Source organism: Hippoglossus hippoglossus, chromosome 23 (assembly GCF_009819705.1).
Source record: "Hippoglossus hippoglossus isolate fHipHip1 chromosome 23, fHipHip1.pri, whole genome shotgun sequence".
Lineage (NCBI taxonomy): Eukaryota > Metazoa > Chordata > Actinopteri > Pleuronectiformes > Pleuronectidae > Hippoglossus > Hippoglossus hippoglossus.
This window is the reverse complement of record NC_047173.1, coordinates 14,356,095-14,373,838: the sequence shown is the minus strand read 5'-3', so window position 1 is coordinate 14,373,838 and position 17,744 is coordinate 14,356,095. Positions and strand designations below refer to the sequence as shown.

At 46.2% G+C, this 17,744-nt stretch overlaps 2 protein-coding genes across 4 annotated transcripts in view; both read left to right on the top strand.

The window, feature by feature from the left end:
• Positions 1-17,683, top strand: part of sema3c (sema domain, immunoglobulin domain (Ig), short basic domain, secreted, (semaphorin) 3C) — a 35,257-nt gene extending 17,574 nt beyond the window's left edge. For both annotated transcript variants that reach the window (XM_034578203.1, XM_034578204.1), the window contains exons 4-18: positions 309-371; positions 3,543-3,662; positions 5,392-5,482; positions 6,757-6,876; positions 7,058-7,200; positions 7,286-7,400; positions 7,861-7,930; positions 9,220-9,364; positions 9,482-9,704; positions 11,717-11,805; positions 12,633-12,674; positions 12,925-13,082; positions 14,383-14,450; positions 15,485-15,615; positions 16,603-17,683. In XM_034578203.1, coding sequence (XP_034434094.1) covers positions 309-371; positions 3,543-3,662; positions 5,392-5,482; positions 6,757-6,876; positions 7,058-7,200; positions 7,286-7,400; positions 7,861-7,930; positions 9,220-9,364; positions 9,482-9,704; positions 11,717-11,805; positions 12,633-12,674; positions 12,925-13,082; positions 14,383-14,450; positions 15,485-15,615; positions 16,603-17,031 — 2,007 coding nt within the window. In that variant the 3' untranslated portion in view covers positions 17,032-17,683. The remainder of the gene's footprint in view (positions 1-308; positions 372-3,542; positions 3,663-5,391; positions 5,483-6,756; positions 6,877-7,057; positions 7,201-7,285; positions 7,401-7,860; positions 7,931-9,219; positions 9,365-9,481; positions 9,705-11,716; positions 11,806-12,632; positions 12,675-12,924; positions 13,083-14,382; positions 14,451-15,484; positions 15,616-16,602) is intronic.
• Positions 11,641-17,744, top strand: part of gnai1 (guanine nucleotide binding protein (G protein), alpha inhibiting activity polypeptide 1) — a 33,115-nt gene continuing 27,011 nt past the window's right edge. The window contains exon 1 of one of the 2 annotated variants that reach the window (XM_034578210.1): positions 11,641-11,657. The gene's annotated coding sequence lies outside the window, so the exon portion shown is untranslated. Of the gene's footprint in view, positions 11,658-15,457; positions 15,477-17,744 lie in introns of those variants that run through there. The other variant, XM_034578209.1, reaches the window with a different exon arrangement.

Sequence of the window (17,744 nt, the reverse complement as noted above, 5' to 3'; positions counted from 1 at the left end):
AATTGACAGCAATGAAATGCATAAACAGATGGAAAAGCATTTAGGTTTCCCCAGGGGAGCGTTCCACCGCATCCATTTCCCTGAGTAAATTGCTTCATATGTTCATTGAGCTGGACCTTCGAGCACCTCTACAGGGTTTGAAAAAAAACACACAACGCATTTACCGCAGCCGACAGTCGGCTTCTATCGAAACAGAAACTTTCACAACGTTTGTTATATTCGCTTACAACAGAATTTACGATCAAACCTCAATATGCTGCTTGTAAACGTCCGTGCTTGTTTAAAATGTTTTGTTCTTTTGCCACCAGGTGTTTTGGCCTGCGTCCACCAGCAAGATAGAGGAGTGTCAAATGGCAGGAAAAGACCCAACGGTAAGAACGGACTTTCTAAAACCCTCAGATTGGATCACTTTTTATGACTCAAACAATAAATAATCATCCATCCATCCATTATCTTTCCATTCTTTCCCATTCATTACACCACTTGTCCTTTAAGTGATACATTTTATGAATGATTGCTATATACATCGGACGATATCAGGATCGCAAACTTTAAATATCATATGTATTACATGGGAAAATGTTTTTTAAACCATCTTCTACGTCACTATCAATATTTTTCTTACTTTTCTGAAAGGTAAAGCGATACTTTATCGTCCCAAAGGAAAACTTTTTACTAGTATGCATGAATATAAATACATCAAACAGTAATGCTTTAATAAAAGAAAGAGAAACCATTTCTGTGGGCAACTAAAAGCACTGAAATACTGTACTCTGCATACTTATTCATGTTTTTATGTTTTCCTGATTTGTCGGATTTCCTCTCTTTAACCCAAGACTATGTTACATTGAGAAGAAATAACAGATTCTTCCTCTCACAAATGAAAAACTGATTTCATAACAACCCGAGCGGTAAGAAAACCAGGCCTCATGTTGTTTTTTTGCCACTATGGTCCGGATGCAGACGGAAGGTTTTTGCCGTTTGTTTCCAGATCCGTTCCTCCAAGTGGGTCCGCCGTGGGGGGGCGTTGTGTGTGCGTGCACCTCCTGGGATTTCCCTCTTCCCATCTGTGGGCCTGTGTCGGCTCCAGCCACATGTGCGGCAGGCTGCAGATGTCCACAGGCCGGGGTCCTCCTGGCATCGGCGCGGTTGGACAGGACCCGAGTGTGTGGCGTGGGAGGATGGAGGGCCGCGGTAGAAAAAACAAACCAGAATCAAAGCTTGCAGACGGGACGCAGCTCGTTGATGCCGAGGTTTCGCAACCGGGCCTGATTCTGAGAAGCACTTGTTAGCTGCAGCTTTAATGAAGCCACACAGCAGGACTCCGATTCCTCCTCCGTCCTCTGTTTGCCTCTAATTGGCTTGTTCTGAAACATGCACAGCTGCCTATAGACGCTGCAGCGCAGAGGACGGGGGAATAGCAGGATCAAATAAGGGGTTTTATTTTTAGAGGAGCATCTTCACATGCATCGATGGCCTGATTTCTAAAGCCCAAGTTAACACTAAGAAGTGTCTCACTATACGAAAACAGGCGCTGCTCGTTTGTCCTCCGCCCCGTGACAGCAGCTGTGGTAATAGAGCCACACTGTTTTGCGGAAATAGAGAAGAAGCTGTTTCCAGTCAATGAGTGATTTGTGCTGCGCTGAGTCACCGTCCGCCTGCTGCAGACAGGCTCCCACAAATATTTGGGTGAGCCATCATCGTGTGGAGCCGCTCGATGGCCGCCCTTCCCCTTCGGTCATCCCGTCTCCTGCATACCGCTCCGTCAGAGTCGTGTCTAAAGATTCCACTTTTGGTCTTGGTTGCTTTTTTCAGTTTTCTCAAACTTCAGTTTTCTGCTGTTTCTGAGAACGCACATGTCGGTTGCTCTGGACATTCTCCGGAACGCTTTATGCCAGCCCCCTTGGAAAATGTCCGGAGATTACTCAAAGATTACGTCAATTACTTGGATTCAAAGTAATTGACGACGTTTAAGTTGCAAATATCGTAGGATGATTATCCTGATGTTGTGAACACGTCCGACCCACACAATCTCCTGCTGTGTTCTTTATATGTAAAAGGCAAACTTCAGATATTGTCCAGATCCAATTGTCCTGACTTTTACGTCTGCAATCGGAGTCTTTTATTGTCTCTCCTTCATTGTTCAAGTTTCTTCATTTTAATCCCAGCCCTCCATCCTTCTGTTATTCTTACCCTCCCTGTCTGTTTATATAAAGTTCCTCTTCACTGATAAAATGTGTGCCAAGTCTGGGTAAAACCAAAAGCCTGAAAAGGTTGATCAAGTGTGTTTGCTGCTCACTCAAATGCTTCCACTTTAAAGTCGGCACGATCGCCGCTTGAACTCGAGGCCACGAGTCTGGATGCTGTTTATCCGGCGCAGTCGTGTGTATGGATAAGAAACGTGAGAGGAAAAGAAAGCAGGATGCGCTACGCAGGTATCTGTGAGGCTAACATCAGATACGGAGCGAAGGCCCCGAGAGACGTGACGAGATCGATCAGTGATTAAAAGTGAGGAGACAGCAAGACGGATGGAGGGAGATAGAGAAGAGCAAGATAAATAACGAAGGGGTGTGTGACAGTTAAAGTTCTCTTGTTTTTCCTCGATGGTTCCCAGCGGAGCAGCGCGTCCGACCGTGAGCTGCAGCAGCTGCCATTCCAGCAGCCGCGGCCAAGTTCCTGACGGCTCCCTGGACACGTCTTCCTCTCCTCCCCGCCTCTTCCCTCGCTCTCTCTCGTCCTCTATCCACTCGTTTTCTGTAAGCTCGGGCCTAATTAGCTCCTTTAAGCCCTGCACTGCGTCTTCTTCTGCTGCGGGGTTGGGGGGGAAGTGGAAGCGGGACATCAGGAATCTGTCTCACCTCCACGTCACGTTCAGTAAAACACCGACACTGTTTTTCCACTGGCCTTTGATTCCAGACCAATGAGATCTGGGAACATGTGCGATTGTGTGACCGTCATAACAAGTGAGAAGTTTGAATTACTTCATCGCATGAAAGACGATACTGCAGGAGAGATAAACAGGTTCTGGATTTCTGGATCTCACCTTGGCTGCGAACCAGGAAACAGACTTTATCCTCTGCTACGTCCATTGTGATTGCTGAGATTTAGATAATACAAAAACATGGTGCTTTATGGTGCTATAACGACTCCAGCAGAATGGATGGGAGCATGTGTTATTCATATATTTTCCTTTTTTTAAGTTGTGATAACATTAAAGCGACAAGTGTGTTTGCTGAACAGTGGCCACAAGTGAAGATGATGAGAAACATCTGGATAAAGTGTTTAAAGGGTTGTAGCTGCAGCTCAAACGAAGATGAGTCAGCAAACTAAGACACTGATGAACATTATAAAGCAACACACATCAGGTCAGGTGCAAAATAACTCGGATATGAACGCTGCCATCTTGTGCTTTTGACGATATTTGCTGCCAGAGTCGGTGTAGTAGTGATTAACGGATGGAGCCGCGGCCGGTCGTTACCTTATAATAAACATTTTACCTGTAATTATATTTTTATTCTCTTTATTCATTTCCTTTTTTTCAGCACGGCTGTGGGAACTTCATCCGGGTGGTGCAACCTTACAACAGAACCCATCTGTTCATGTGCGGCAGCGGAGCGTACAGTCCCGTCTGCGTTTACGTCAACAGGGGACGAAGACCAGAGGTGAGCACACGAGGACACAGTCACTGTCACAACACCTTGTTCTTATCTGTTAAGATACTTATAAGATGACACAAGCATGAATATCCTCTCAATTTATAAGAATATTTAGCCCCTCTATTGCTACATTATAAGAATTTATACATAATCTAAGAATGTGGTGGTATTAAAATGTAAAAAATCTCAGGGGGATTTGTTGATGGGAGGATAAAACATCTCCATCGTTCAGAATCACAAAGTACTGGACGTGTATGAACTGGATGACAACCAGTACATTTTATCTCAAACTATAAATATCTTAAATTAAACATGTTCTTTTACTTGTCTACAGATTATGATATGAAAAGGACAAAGTATAAGACTACATAACTTTATATGAGCAAAGTTTAGTTCCTGTGATCAGTCTGATGACACATTAGAGGAGAGACTCAGGATGAGTAAAAGCTCCCGTGTCAGCGATGGGCGGCAGATTCTCCGGCCAAACGGCTCTGGAGGCGAGTGCAGGGAAACCCTCCAGGAGAAAAGTGCTCACCGAGTGAACAGCGTTTAGCCGCAGACGGCCGACTGCTGCCAAACACTAATAAGCCGAGTGGGAGAGCTCCCGACCAGGCTCTTTCCGCACCGCGGTGCCTTTTGTCATTTGGGGGTTTTGTTTGAAAGGCCGACTCCTCTGTTTGCAATTTCTGAGCTCAAACATGTCAGCGTCTGAAGAGAAGGGATCTGTTAAGTGTAACAAGCTGCCGCAGCGAGAAGTTGACTCTGAGCTCACAGTTTGCACCTTTGCCCCCGAGAACGTGCCCCAGACTCTCGTGTTGTTGTGGAACCTGATAGGACGACGGCAGCCGACACCTTATTCGCATGTGTCTGTGTTTTTGTGTTGTGATGTTGTGTCTGACCTTTGCTCCTCGGATGCAAAGTGAGACACACATGTGCACTTCAATAAAACATGCAACAATAATCTTCCTCTGAATTAATTTGACTTTATTCTCAACTGTTTTGACTTTATTCTCAAAAAGAGAAATGTGAAAACGGCCTAATAGTTTCACCTCTGCACATAAATGATTCTGCACAGGGAAACGTCCAAGTGAAGTAATAATAAGAAAAGGTCTTTAAGATTAATTGCAACGTTAAATAACTTGTGAGAAATAAACTCTGTCTACATATTAGAGGTTAAGGACAGAAGCTACCAGATGGAGTCGGTCCATTTCCAGAACCTGTTGGCAAACGGCAACATTTTCCTGTTAGAAATTCTTCTCGCCTGACGACACTGGCTGTTTTTTGTTGAAAAGAAGCAGCAGCAGCACCTTCGTGGATCAGGAGGATTCCTAATTTACCCAGTTTATTCTCAGAGGGGCTCGGACTGTTCAGTTCGCCACCATGAGGACGGGTGGAAGGGCGGGGCAGGGGGGGGGGGGGTTGAAACTTGGCAGTACATTTGCACCTGAGATGCAGGAACGACTATCCAACACATTAGCGGGGACATTCCTCCTCTCCTCCCTCAAGGAATGTTCTTTTTTACCGTCCCACATGGACCAGTTACCGTACACCAGACCTGCGCCGCCTTTGTTCCTCCCTAAAACCGAAAGGGATGGAAAGTGGAGCAGGGCCAAGCCATGGGACATTTGGTGCGCTCATAACATGCGGTTTTATTGTGGCAGAGGCCACTAGACGCACTAACGAATCACATAAAACTGTCTTTGAAGCCTCTGACTTCCTCTTCTCTCTGCGACAGGAACAAGTATTTCACATCGACTCCAGGACCGAATCTGGAAAGGGGAGGTGCTCCTTCAACCCTCAAGTGAACACGGTCTCCGTCATGCTCAGTAGGTGCCTCCTTCCTCTTCCTCTTAAAATCCCCCGAATACCTCATAAAATAAATCTCATCTTCACAAGGGAGACACTTTGATGTCGTCCTCTGCAGTGACAGTACCAAACGTGGTCTTTGATAGTTGTCTGTTTATACCATTGTCTGTAAAGTGAGTCAAAGTGTCTTGATCGCCCTCTGGTGGCTGGCTGCAGAATAAACCCTGTCTCCTCCATGTTAGTAGATGGGACATGGGCCGAATTAAAAAAGTCAAAATACACGTCAAATAAAATGGTTTGTGTCATTCCAGATGTGTTTTTCTGCAAAGTTTGGTTTTTAATTGGTTGATTGATGCTATAGAAACGACGTGAAACATCTTGATTGACAGCTTTAAAGTGACTCGTGATTGGTTGAGCTTTTGTTTCAATGGCACCTTGATATAAAAGCTCCATCCCCCAAAAAGCACTACTGCACAGACTCTGACCCAAAATGACGTCATTGGCTCAATTTGGCATCGTTCGTCTTCTGGAACATTTAAGCTGAAACCTCCTTCAGGGTCAAGCTCAACCCCTCCCCCCCCCCTCCCCTAATTCTCCATCCTTTTGATCTCTGATTGGCGGAGGAGTGTTGGGTTGCCGTCGACACGTCCAAAAGGTGAGACATTGCCCCCACAGCTCCGCTTTCCGACACCTGAACCCGAGCGCTGCCGCGTCAGCAGCAGCAGCAGCTCTGCCAGCGAGCGAGAGCGACCTCGGAGGTGCCCAGGAGGGGGCGAGAGCTGGGGGGGAGGGCGGTGGATTCACCTAAAGGGCGGAGCAAGGAAGGAAGGTGCTCAGAGTTAGCGACGCAACACTTCACGCCTCCCGAGCACAATCACAGGCAGTGTCTCCTCCAGATGAATATCTGTGCTTCATCTCCCCCCCCCCCCTCCAATCCTTATGTTGTGGAGCCTCTGCGGCCGCCTGAGTACTGTCGACACTCACTCCTTAGCGAGCCAGGTTGGATGAGGGCCACATTCCTCAAATCCTCTCCTAACTTAACCCACATCCTCCCCGAACACATGGTCTGGAACACATGGATGGTGTGAGAAGCGAAAGTAAAGGAACGATGGAAAGCATGAAGCGTTATTAGTAGCAGACGCAAACCTGTCCTGTCCTATCTTAGTTCCCTTAAGCGGGTTTCTTGGAGAAAATTGTTGATTTTTTTGGTGTGTGTTTGTCGGTGTGTGTGTGCGTGTGTGTGCGTGTGTGTGTGTGTGTCTGTGTGTGTCTGTGTGTGTCTGCATTCCTCCAGACCAGGAGCTGTTCTCAGGCATGTACATTGACTTCATGGGGACAGATGCTGCCATCTTCAGGAGCCTGACCAGGCGAAATGCAGTGCGGACAGACCAGCACAACTCCAAGTGGCTAAGTGGTGAGCACACACACACACACACACACACACACACACACACACACACACACACACACACACACACACACACACAAATTCAAGCATGTAAACCTTTTCAAGTATAACCCAAATTAAGATTATGAAACTTTAATTTATTTATAACTGCTGTAAAAGTCTCAGTTAACTGATGTCTTTCACTCAGAGCCCATCTTCATCGACGCCCACCTGATCCCGGACGGAACAGACCCCAACGACGCCAAATTGTACTTCTTCTTCCGCGAGAGGCTGACGGACAATAACGGAAACACCAAGAACATCCACACGATGGTGGCCAGAGTGTGTCCAGTAAGTGTCGCTCGCCTGCTGCCCAGATAAATCGGCGCTGTTTGTATTTGCGGCCTCGAGTTTCCATGAGTTTCTGTGTCTGCAGAGCGACATCGGAGGACAGCGGAGTCTGGTGAACAAATGGACGACGTTCCTCAAGGCCAGGATGGTGTGCTCAGTCCTGGAGGAGGACGGCACCGAAACCCACTTTGATGAGCTCGGTGAGGGGAAGCACCACATTTATATTTATTGCATTTCCTCCAGTTGTTGTGCAACTTCCAAGCTCTACAAAACAAAGTTAAAACAAAAAAAACATGCAGACAAGAACCAGAGACCGAGCCAAGACCCTTTAATCTTACTATTTATGTTCCTCGGTTTCCAGTGATTTCTTTCTCCGCAAAAGATCCACAACGCTTCCTCTGTTTGGTCTGGATTTGGAGGATTTTAATAACCACGGCTCTGTTGCTTTTGGTTGCCTCGTGTTCCTCCGGTCCTTTTTTAGCCTCAGCTTTTTAAAACATTAGCTCACAGCTCTTAAGACTTTCTTTTCCAATCAGACTCCATCTGTCAGCGCGTGCACTTATTAACTCCTGCGCTCACTTCTCACCTATCTTAGCCTCGCGGTGTCGGTGGAGGGAGTTTGTTGAAAGAATTACACACTCCTCTTTCTCCCTTTCGCAGAGAACGTGTTTTTGCTGGAAACCGATCAGCCCAAGAGTCTGCTGGTGTTCGGGGTCTTCACGTCCACGAGGTAGGAGCGACGGCGGCGGCGAGGCCAACTGTAACATTCCTGCAGGCCTCTGTGGTTATGTTAATCACTGACTGGATACCAGCAGGGAGGGGCTGTGCCTGTCAAAGGGCCCGATACATAGAGACGTCATGTGTCATGTTTCAGAAACAGCTTCTTCTTCAGATGATCAACTATTGCTCACTGCATCTGCACCGTATCGTTGTGACCTCCTCTCCCCAGGGTCACATCGATACAGAATGTGTGTAACGTCTGGCTAATATGAGCCAAAAGGGTTTTTGAGAGCAGAAGGAATTTTATAGCTGCGTTTTTTTAAATAGCTTAAAACCTGAGGCACATGCATTTAATCTTTAATATAATAAAAAAAAAACACATATGGAGACCAAATGTTTTGTACAATTGAAAGAGGATTGTCAGTGAAAAACTAAAACTTTTGTACTGATCATTTAACTTAAAGAAAACATCACTGGTAATTATACATAATCAAGTAAAAATGTAGATATAATTTTGATTTGGAAATGTTTTCAATGTTATTTTCTATATATTTATTTTTCCATTCCATATAAACCCTCCCTATGAGACTGGTTAATGCCTTCGTGCCATTTCCTGATATTTAGACTGTATCAAGATTGTTAACGGACAGATCTTCGCCACCCAAGTGGACAATATTCACCCAAGAAGGTCAAATTTGTTCCAATAAAAGAAAAAAGTTGTTAAATAAAGTATAAAGTTCTGGAGAAGAGCTTCCAAATATCCAGCAGACCCACTGTTCAACAGATCGTCTCAGCGTGCCCCCCCCTGTGTGTCTGCCACCTGCCTGTAGTTTCCTGTTTCCTCTACCTGTCTGCTCGGCCATGCATCTGTTTATAAGCCTGTTTCTTCAATTCATCCATTTCCTCCCTGAACCTGTGTGTGTGTCTGTTTTTCTGTCGCCACCTTTGGTTGAACAGTAATTCCTTCTGACGCTGTCACGGTTCCTCGATCCACTTGTTGCCTCAGGATCACAGAAAACCTCAAAGATCAAAAACCGAACCAAACAGCAAGCTCCTTGATTTCTCTTTATCTCATCGCCGTGTGTCTTCCTCCTCCACCTCTCACAATATCCCTGTGTTTCCTCAAAGCCTCTTTCATGTGTTAAGTCGTGTGGTTTTAAACGACTCGGCCAAACCACAGCAGATCGTTGAGGGGGAAGCAGATGAGCTGTCCCCCGGTTCAACCCTAAACAGCCATCTTTGTGAGCACAGGTTCCCACTGTTGTGTTTCATTCACATTTTGAATCTCATTTCCCTCAGCTCCGTGTTCAAAGGCTCGGCAGTGTGTGTGTACAACATGGCCGACATCCTCACCGTCTTCAACGGGCCCTTCGCCCACAGAGAGGGGCCCAACTTTCAGTGGGTGGCGTTCCAGGGACGCATCCCTTACCCACGGCCTGGAACTGTGAGTTCGCTTTCTACGTCATCACGTCTTTATCGGTGATAAAACGTAATTTGTTAGATTGTTGGCTTGATAAAGGCTTAAATATAAACAATAAAACCACTCGCTCTGTTTCTCCAGTGCCCCGGCGGAGCTTTCACACCCGACATTCACACGACCAAGGAGTTCCCGGACGACGTGGTGACCTTCGTGCGAAACCATCCGGTTATGTTCAACGCCATCTACCCGGTGGGGAGGAGACCCCTGGTGGTTCGCACCAATGCTGACTACAAATACACGTCAGTGGCTGTGGACCAGGTTATGGCTGCCGACGGCAACTACCACGTGCTCTTCCTGGGCACAGGTAAGAAGGGATCACTGTCAGTTGTGTGTGTGTTAAAATGACTACAAACCAGTCGGATACGTGTGTTTTACTCAAAAACTACTGAACTGATTTTCGATTTTGCATTTTGGATCGGGATAAATAAAGATATAGGATTAAGGATGACGACATCGGGCGTTGCACTTTAAGGTCTTCGTAGTTTGATTTGTTTTTGGAAACTTAGATATAAGAAGATATTTTCATTCTTTTGAAACTTGAAATACGCTGATAACTGGAAAGCGAGTGATATGATCTCCCTCCACCCATAGTCCAGCTGTTGTTTGACTTTTTTTTTGCTCCTTCTCAGAAAAAACATTAGATTCTTATTATGTTAAAAATGCATCATGGCAACAGCACGCTGGAGTAATCATAGTCCACCGAGGTCACAGTGACCTGTAACAAGGCAGGGGAGGCCTCAGTAAACTGAAGACAAAGACAACAACCTGATCCTTTTCACTGAGGCGGTTCAGAGGTAAATGATTGTTGAGGCGTTTCCTCTCCACAGTTGGTTTGCAAGATAAACGGATAACAGAGCGAATGGTACACAGTGCGTGTGGCAGACACATTGAAAACAGGTGACACAGCAGGAAGCACAAATTATGCCGCAATTGGGTCATAGACAGGGTGACAAGACAAGGTCCTTCAGGAGAGAACTTTGACCCTTTTACGGTCTAATTTGATCAAATCAGGTGAAAGTGGATCGAGATAATTTAAAAACGTGTCTGCGGTTTGTTTAAATAACAACATAATGTTGATACTAGATGTTCCAGATACTTACACATGTTTTTGAAAAATCATTATCCCTCCTCGAAGATTTTTTAAAGACTGATTATGGGAGTAAATGTTGCTCCTCCGAGACGTTTCCACCGGACCTGCACCTGTTTACAAACACTGGTTAATGTGTAATAAGTGCAATAATATGTGTGCGTTTACTTATTATGCGTCCATTCGTGCTCGTGCATGTCCACGTGTGCACATGTTTGGGACTCTCTCTCACACAGCTGCCTGTGTTTATCAGGCAGCTCCTCCGTTCTTCTGCTGCCCCCGGATTCTTGACGCGGAGCCAGCGCTGCGTTTTCACATCTGGGCCAGAAATGAAGCTTTTGTCTCAAGGACGAGGAAGACGCTCTTATCGGGCGCTTGCAGGAGCGCTTACTGAAACTCTGCTGCTCCAACTCCCAGGACAAAGCAGCCTTATTAATCTTGGTCACTGCATTTTGTCCTCTGGTCTGAGGCTTTAATCGTTTTCATTCCCACTCCCGCCACAGTAGAGTTTGCTGTGGAAACTAACCGTGGCCTATCAGGACTAATTCAAAAGCAAACATGGGCAAAAGGAAAATAGACTCTGAGTTTATTTGTTTCACCAGCAGTTGTGCTCTCGCTCCAATGACGGAGCACATCACTGGGGATTGAGTGTTTGTGTGTGTTTAGGCACAAAAACCACTGAACACGTTATCATGAAACTTGGTGGAAGGAGTCAGAGAAGAAGCCATTTCATTATGGTGCGGATCCAGGGTTTTGTTTTCACAGTCTTTGATATTATGAGATATTTTTTCCAATTTCCCAGGGCATAAATGGTAAATGGTCGGTATTGACAAAGCACTTTTCTAGTCTTGATGACTGAGAAAACTGAAAATACCCCCTGAGCCAAATAACTTGAGTATCTATGAGTATGTGCAATTTGGTGCAGCCTGATTGAATTTACGGGAACTTGTGCAGTGGCCGTGACAAACATGTCTTTGTACACAAAACTCTGAACTGGTGATTCTGTTTTTGTCGCTGGGTCCAAATCACACCAAATTCATCAGTGAACTGTCTTGGGCCTTTAACAATATCCAAGTGTGACAGCGATAAGATGAACGGTTCTCGAGATAAGACAGGCAGCGTAAGTGTGTGTGTGTCTGTGTATATGTGTGTGTGTGTGTCTGTGTGTGTGTGTGTGTCTGTATGTGTGTGTATTAACAGCTCATACCATGTCTCCACTCTGCCCCCAGACAAAGGTACGGTACAGAAGGTGATCGTGCTGCCCAGAAACCAATCCCTGCATGAAGATCTGATCCTGGAGGAGCTGGAAGTGTTTAAGGTCAGCCGTCTGTCTTCCTCCCCTCCTCCTTTCTTTTCTCTCTCTCTCTCTCTTTCACTTTCATCCCGTTTTTTTCCTCTGCCAAAAAAATCAAAGGAGTGGAGGCGGAGGGCACACTTGGCCACGATACAAAGGCCTGGGGGCAGCCAGGCGAGGGGCAGGGTGATGCTCGGGAGATGGATGTTCTGCAGTAGTGCGGCATAGGATGATGGGAAACATACCCACATGCTGCAGGAGGCTGCTCGCTGCCCCGAGCGAACCTTTGCACATGTCGTTTTATCTTTGCTCGCGTCGCTAAAAACTGATCAACCTGCGATCGCATGTAAAGGCCGAGACCTTTCTGAAGCAACGTGAATCTGAAAAGATTGACCCTCGATTTACTGAATGTGTTTCTGTCAGGAAGGTTAAAGACATCTGGCGAGAAACTGATCCTCTGTGTTATGACTATTTCTTATTCAGGAGAAGTCTGATAAGCTTCTCTCCGCAATAAAAAAGGGATTCTTTTAAATATCCTTCCTGCCAAGAGTTAGAAGACGTCAATATCCCTTTCGTCTTTGCAGAAACTATCAGCACAACGATTTGTCGTTACTCTCCTGAACAAATAAGAAATGGCAGGATATTTACAGTCTATGCTTTCAAGGAGCTGGCAGGCAGATGTCGCGCCTCTGAAACCTCAGCGAGCTGTTTACTCCTTTTCCAGGTCACTTTAGCTTCATATCCACCAAACAGGAACGAGAACGTTTTCCTCGGATTCCCGCTAATGCAAAATTTAATAAATATTATGTTTGAAAGGTCTGAACTTGCTCCTTGTATTTCCCATTTTTCAGAACCAAGCCTCTGTGACCAACTTGAGAATCTCCTCTAAGAAAGTAAGTATCCGTCAACTTTGGTTTCCTGACACGTTTAGTGCAGTTTTATTGCTTTAATATGTCATTCCGTGTCTGTGGCTACCATGTTCTGCACGGAACAGGAAAATCTCCCGAGCACGATAAGCCTCCCGAAGGCCAGGAAATAATAATCCATAATTGTCTCGGCGCTCTGCCTCATTTTCCTGTCGGCCGGGGGCCACTTATTAAGACAAACAGGGCGGCTGACATTTGAACTGTTTACTTTTTGCAGCAACAGCTGTACGTCAGCTCGGAGTTCGGGGTCTCCCAGGTCTCCCTGCACCGCTGTCACGCTTACGGCTCGGCCTGCGCCGACTGCTGCCTCGCCAGAGATCCCTACTGCGCCTGGGACGGGCTCAGCTGCTCACGCTTCTATCCCACCAGCAAAAGGTACACAAAGGTTTTTACAGTGTTGGAGTGTTCAGTGTGAACACCTCAGTAATCAGAATCTTTAAATTTAATTCAAGGAGGTATTTAGTGTCCTCCAAAGGACTCTTGAAAAACTATGCATGAGCTTCAAGGCCCCAAAGCAAACTTTTCAGTGTGAGTAAGTGCTGACATGTGCGGATTAGGGAGCTCATTCACAGAGGCAGCGAATCAAAGCTTTAAAGTCTAAAATAAACACGAGCGAAGTGCAGATATTTTTAAAAGGCTTTGCAGTATTTCTGTTCAACTCGCATTCAAGTTTGCCAAATTACCTCAGAAATATGAAATCCATCGGCGTGTGACACCCCAGTCACAGTGAATGTGGGCGACAGCTGATGTCAAACGATGTGTCACAGAAGAGAAGCAGCTCACAGCTCTTCAGAACGCCGCCATCTTGTGCCGATGATGTCATTTGAAACAACAGCGTCCGCACGATCGGAGGATGAAAACCAAACTGTAGTTCAAAAGAAAACTTGTGAAATCTGGAATTGATTGGTTGAATTGAATCAAACGCATTTGGAGCTTACTAGAACCACAACACTTGGACAAACGTCAGTGTCATGAGAATTCCTAAAATTTGACTTTTTTCGTTTGGTCCATGTCCCATCTGCTAACATGGAGGCGGTACGCCAGCCACCACGGGACAATTGAATTCCTTTGGGAGCTATCATAGCATCCATCTTTGTATACAACATGTGGTCTCGTGCAAAAATGTGAAATCAATCAGTGTATCACAGCGTCGTGGTGAATGTGGGCGACGGCTGATGTCAAACAAGATGTTCCAGAAGAAGAGAGCAGCTCAACTTGTGAGGCTGAACGTGACTGGAATCCCCTCAGGGAGCAGCACAGCGTGATCCGTGTCAGTGATTCTGCGTTCGTTGTCGCCCTCCCTCCGTCTAGACAAAACACAGACGAGGATGTGTGTGTGAGCGACACCTCGGCTCTGAGCCAAACGCCGCTCAGGTCTCGTCCAGGACCAGCTGTGTCTCCTGACATCCCAGTCAGTCGCAGGTCGAGTTTAGTTTGGTCGCGGAACAAAAAGCGCGGCCGCTGTTCTCCGGTGGAAAAACGTGCCAGCTGCTTACATGCTCTTTTCCTCAAGCTGTTGCTCATGAGCAGCGCGGAGTGGAATAACACTGTCAGACTTTCCTCATGTTGTTCTGGCAGCGACTGATCCCTCCACGGTTCAATGGGAGGAGGAAGTTGGATGTATTTTTCTGAATTGGGCCACAGTGTATTCTTACTCATTGTAATTTGTTTTCAGGAGGAGCAGAAGACAGGACATTATTCATGGGAATCCACTCACTCAATGCAGAGGATTCAATCTGAAAGGTAATAAAAACTGTGCTAATCTAACTTCCCTCACTTCTCCTCAGCCATTGAGCCTGTTTTAGCTCGTTGTTTTAATCAAAGTCACAGCAGCATGAAGCAGTTTTCAGTGAAAAAAGGAAAAGAACTAGAATGACTACGTGTATCTGGTCAAGAGAAATAAAATGAACACAGCTTTATAGAGCAGCAGAACTAGAAAGGCTGATTAACAGGAATAAATATGTGTGTGGAACAAATACGTCCAATTTCTTGAATTGAGATCTTTTCATTATTCCCTGACAATTGAACGAAAATTCCTGTATCCTCCCGATAATCTGCATCTGCATCAAAGTTTAATTGGATCTTCCCGTACCCCCCAGACTGTAGGCTTCCAAGTTTGGTGGAAATTAATGCTGTGGGTTTTTCCGTAATCCTGCTGAAAAACAAACAAACAAACAAACAAGATGTCCTCACAGTAGAGCTTCTCCATCTGCCAAGGCCCAACCAGCCCCCTGATGAAACCACATTTACATTCACCAGATCAGATCATCAGAAATACCTGCTGTGAATCAAAGCATTCATGGTGGTTTGGTCCAGCTCGTGCAGAGCGTCCTTCAAAACCCACCCAGTCGTCTGGCGCGGTGCAGTCTAATGGCAGGAGAGGATTTTTGCTCCCCCGAGTGCTTCACTTCCACAAACAGGTCCCGTCTCCAAATGAACACGAGCTTGGGGAACCGAACCATATGGCCGTTCCCACTAATTAGCCACAGCCCTGTCATAGCTGCAGCTGAGTGATGAACCATTTAGCCGCATCAAAGATGACACGGTTAATTAGACGAAACCGAGTTAGTCCAACGCTCTGGAGGTCGTTCTGTCGCCGGAGGAACCGAGGGAGCGTGGGTGATGATTGGTTGAGCTGCAGGTGTCCGACTAAGCTCTGAGTCAACATTCGACTCTCACTGGTGGGACATGAGACAGATTTGAGTCCATCTGTGGGGCTTTGTATACATCAGCAAGTGACGCACGTGTGTGTGCGTGTGTGTGTGTGTGTCTGACAGAGTACAGAAACGCAGTGGAGATGACGCAATATGGCGTGAAGAACAACACCACCTTCCTCGAGTGTCTCCCCAAGTCTCCCCAGGCCTCGATTCGGTGGCTTATTCAGAGGGACAATGACCGGAGGAAAGAGGTCAGTGTCACATTTAAGGCAAACCCCGCAAAATATCTGTCCCCAAAATGTCCCAAAACCATTTCAGAGAGGTCAAAGGTCAACAACACAGTTTATACGTAACAAATTAAAGTTACACAGTGGAAATCCCTGGAGATGATATGACGGTTTAAAAAGTCTTGATCTATATGAAGCTGCTCACATCGTTAAATATTACATCGAACAAACATGTCGCAGCAATCGATGGAGCTCAATCAGGACTCGCATCGCCTGAGGATGGACGCGCTGAGCGTTTGTTAGCGTCCTAATGAGCAGTGACACTGATCAAACACGACATGGACTTTGACCAATGACTGGATCTCTCAGTGGGGATATATTCTGTCAAATATCTGACACCACTTAAACAGCGAGAGCCCTTTGAGAGGCTGTGAAAGATTAAATAAAGCCGGGCGAGAGAGAGGCCTGCGAGATGAAGACACATCTTTTATAGATTTAGCTCCCGCCTCCGCGGAGCGAGCTCGGAGTAATGGCCGTTTTACAGCCATTTCCTCATGAGAATAGAAGTTGGCCTTTCAAATAAATCACTTTAGTTTTTACGGTGTGTGGAGTCATTAGTCTCCTCCAAACTAAAGCCCACCTGGTTTCAGTCAGTGGGAGGGAGGATTTGTTTTGGATCAAAGCATCAGATCAGTGTGTTGCTTAATTGTAAATCTATTTTTAAAAACAAGATTAATGTAAACCATGAAAATCTGTCTCTGCACTGAATGAAGGATGACGCCGAGTGCTTTCTATTTACTCTGTCATGGCTACAAATAAATCTGACACAGAATGAGATTATGAAAGTAAACTGACTCAAACTCTACTGGAGGGACAGAAAATCATCCCTCATTAAATGATCAGATAGGTGGATTAGAACCCTTTTCTCATTTAGTTTCTGCGTTCATTGTGTTTCATCATGAATTTATTCTGGTTTTGCCTTTTTTAATTTGTCACCTCTTCCCGCTGCAGGTGAAGCTGAGTGACCGCGTCCTCTCCACGGATCACGGCCTCTTGATCCGCTCCATCCAGCTGTCGGACCAGGGGCTCTACTTCTGCCTGACCACCGAGAACGGCTTCAAGCGCACCGTCGCCAAGATCCGCCTGCGCGTGCTGAGTGAGGCCATGGTGAGCGTTCTGACGGACAAGCAGCAGTCCCCGTGGGCGTGGGCCACCTCCCTGCACCCCAAGGTCCTGCTGTCAGCCTTCAGTCCTGCAGAGAGCCTGGCCGTGCAGCAGTACTGCAAAGAGAGGAGGGAGCTCCAGAGCCTGCAGCAGAGGCAGCAGCAGCAGCCGCAGCCGCAGCCGCCCGGACCTCTCAGGGGGGACCTGGCCAAACTGAAGCCCCTGCTGGACCGCAGGAAGAGCCGCAACCGGCGGAACCACTTCCCGGACGTCTGACACCAGGAGCATGGCAGCTACACAGACTGACAGGCGAAAGTCTTTCCTCCAATCCTGTATCACACCAGGCGGTTACAAAATCCCCATTTGCCAACGCTCATCTCAAAACTGCAGAGCTGCACTGCGGATGTACAGTCGGACGAGGAGGTGGGTGTGGGGAGCTCTCATTGGACGGTATCTCCTGCTGTTGCTCGAGGTGCTGTTACCAGGTGGCGGGGACGTACACCAACACACGCACAGGCACACGCCACCAATAAACTCTGATATTTAAGGCTGATATTTCTTGTGATAATGCAACTTGAGACACAACAATGGTCAGTGATCTTGTCATATCGTACATTTAGGAGGGGGAATCAGAAGAGGATATTGAAAAAGGGACAAAAGTGAGACAGATGCATGTTGGACAGTGAGCTGTCTTTCTCTTTACAGTAGCGTTGTACTAGAATTCTACTCACATTTGAATGTTTTGAACTAACAAAATTCTCTATTCAGTGAAATCTTCGGGGCTGTGTGTTTGTGTAGACATCTTCAGTAACACTCTAAGCACAGGTGACAAGAATACAAACAGTGCAAGTCAAGAATATATCAGTTTAAATCATAGAGTGTGAATAAAGATGGAGGACGTGTCTCTAATTCCTCTCGTTGTAAAATTCTAAATATCCCTGACACGGGTGCCACCATCTTACTTTTGACGTAATTGAGAGCACATACAT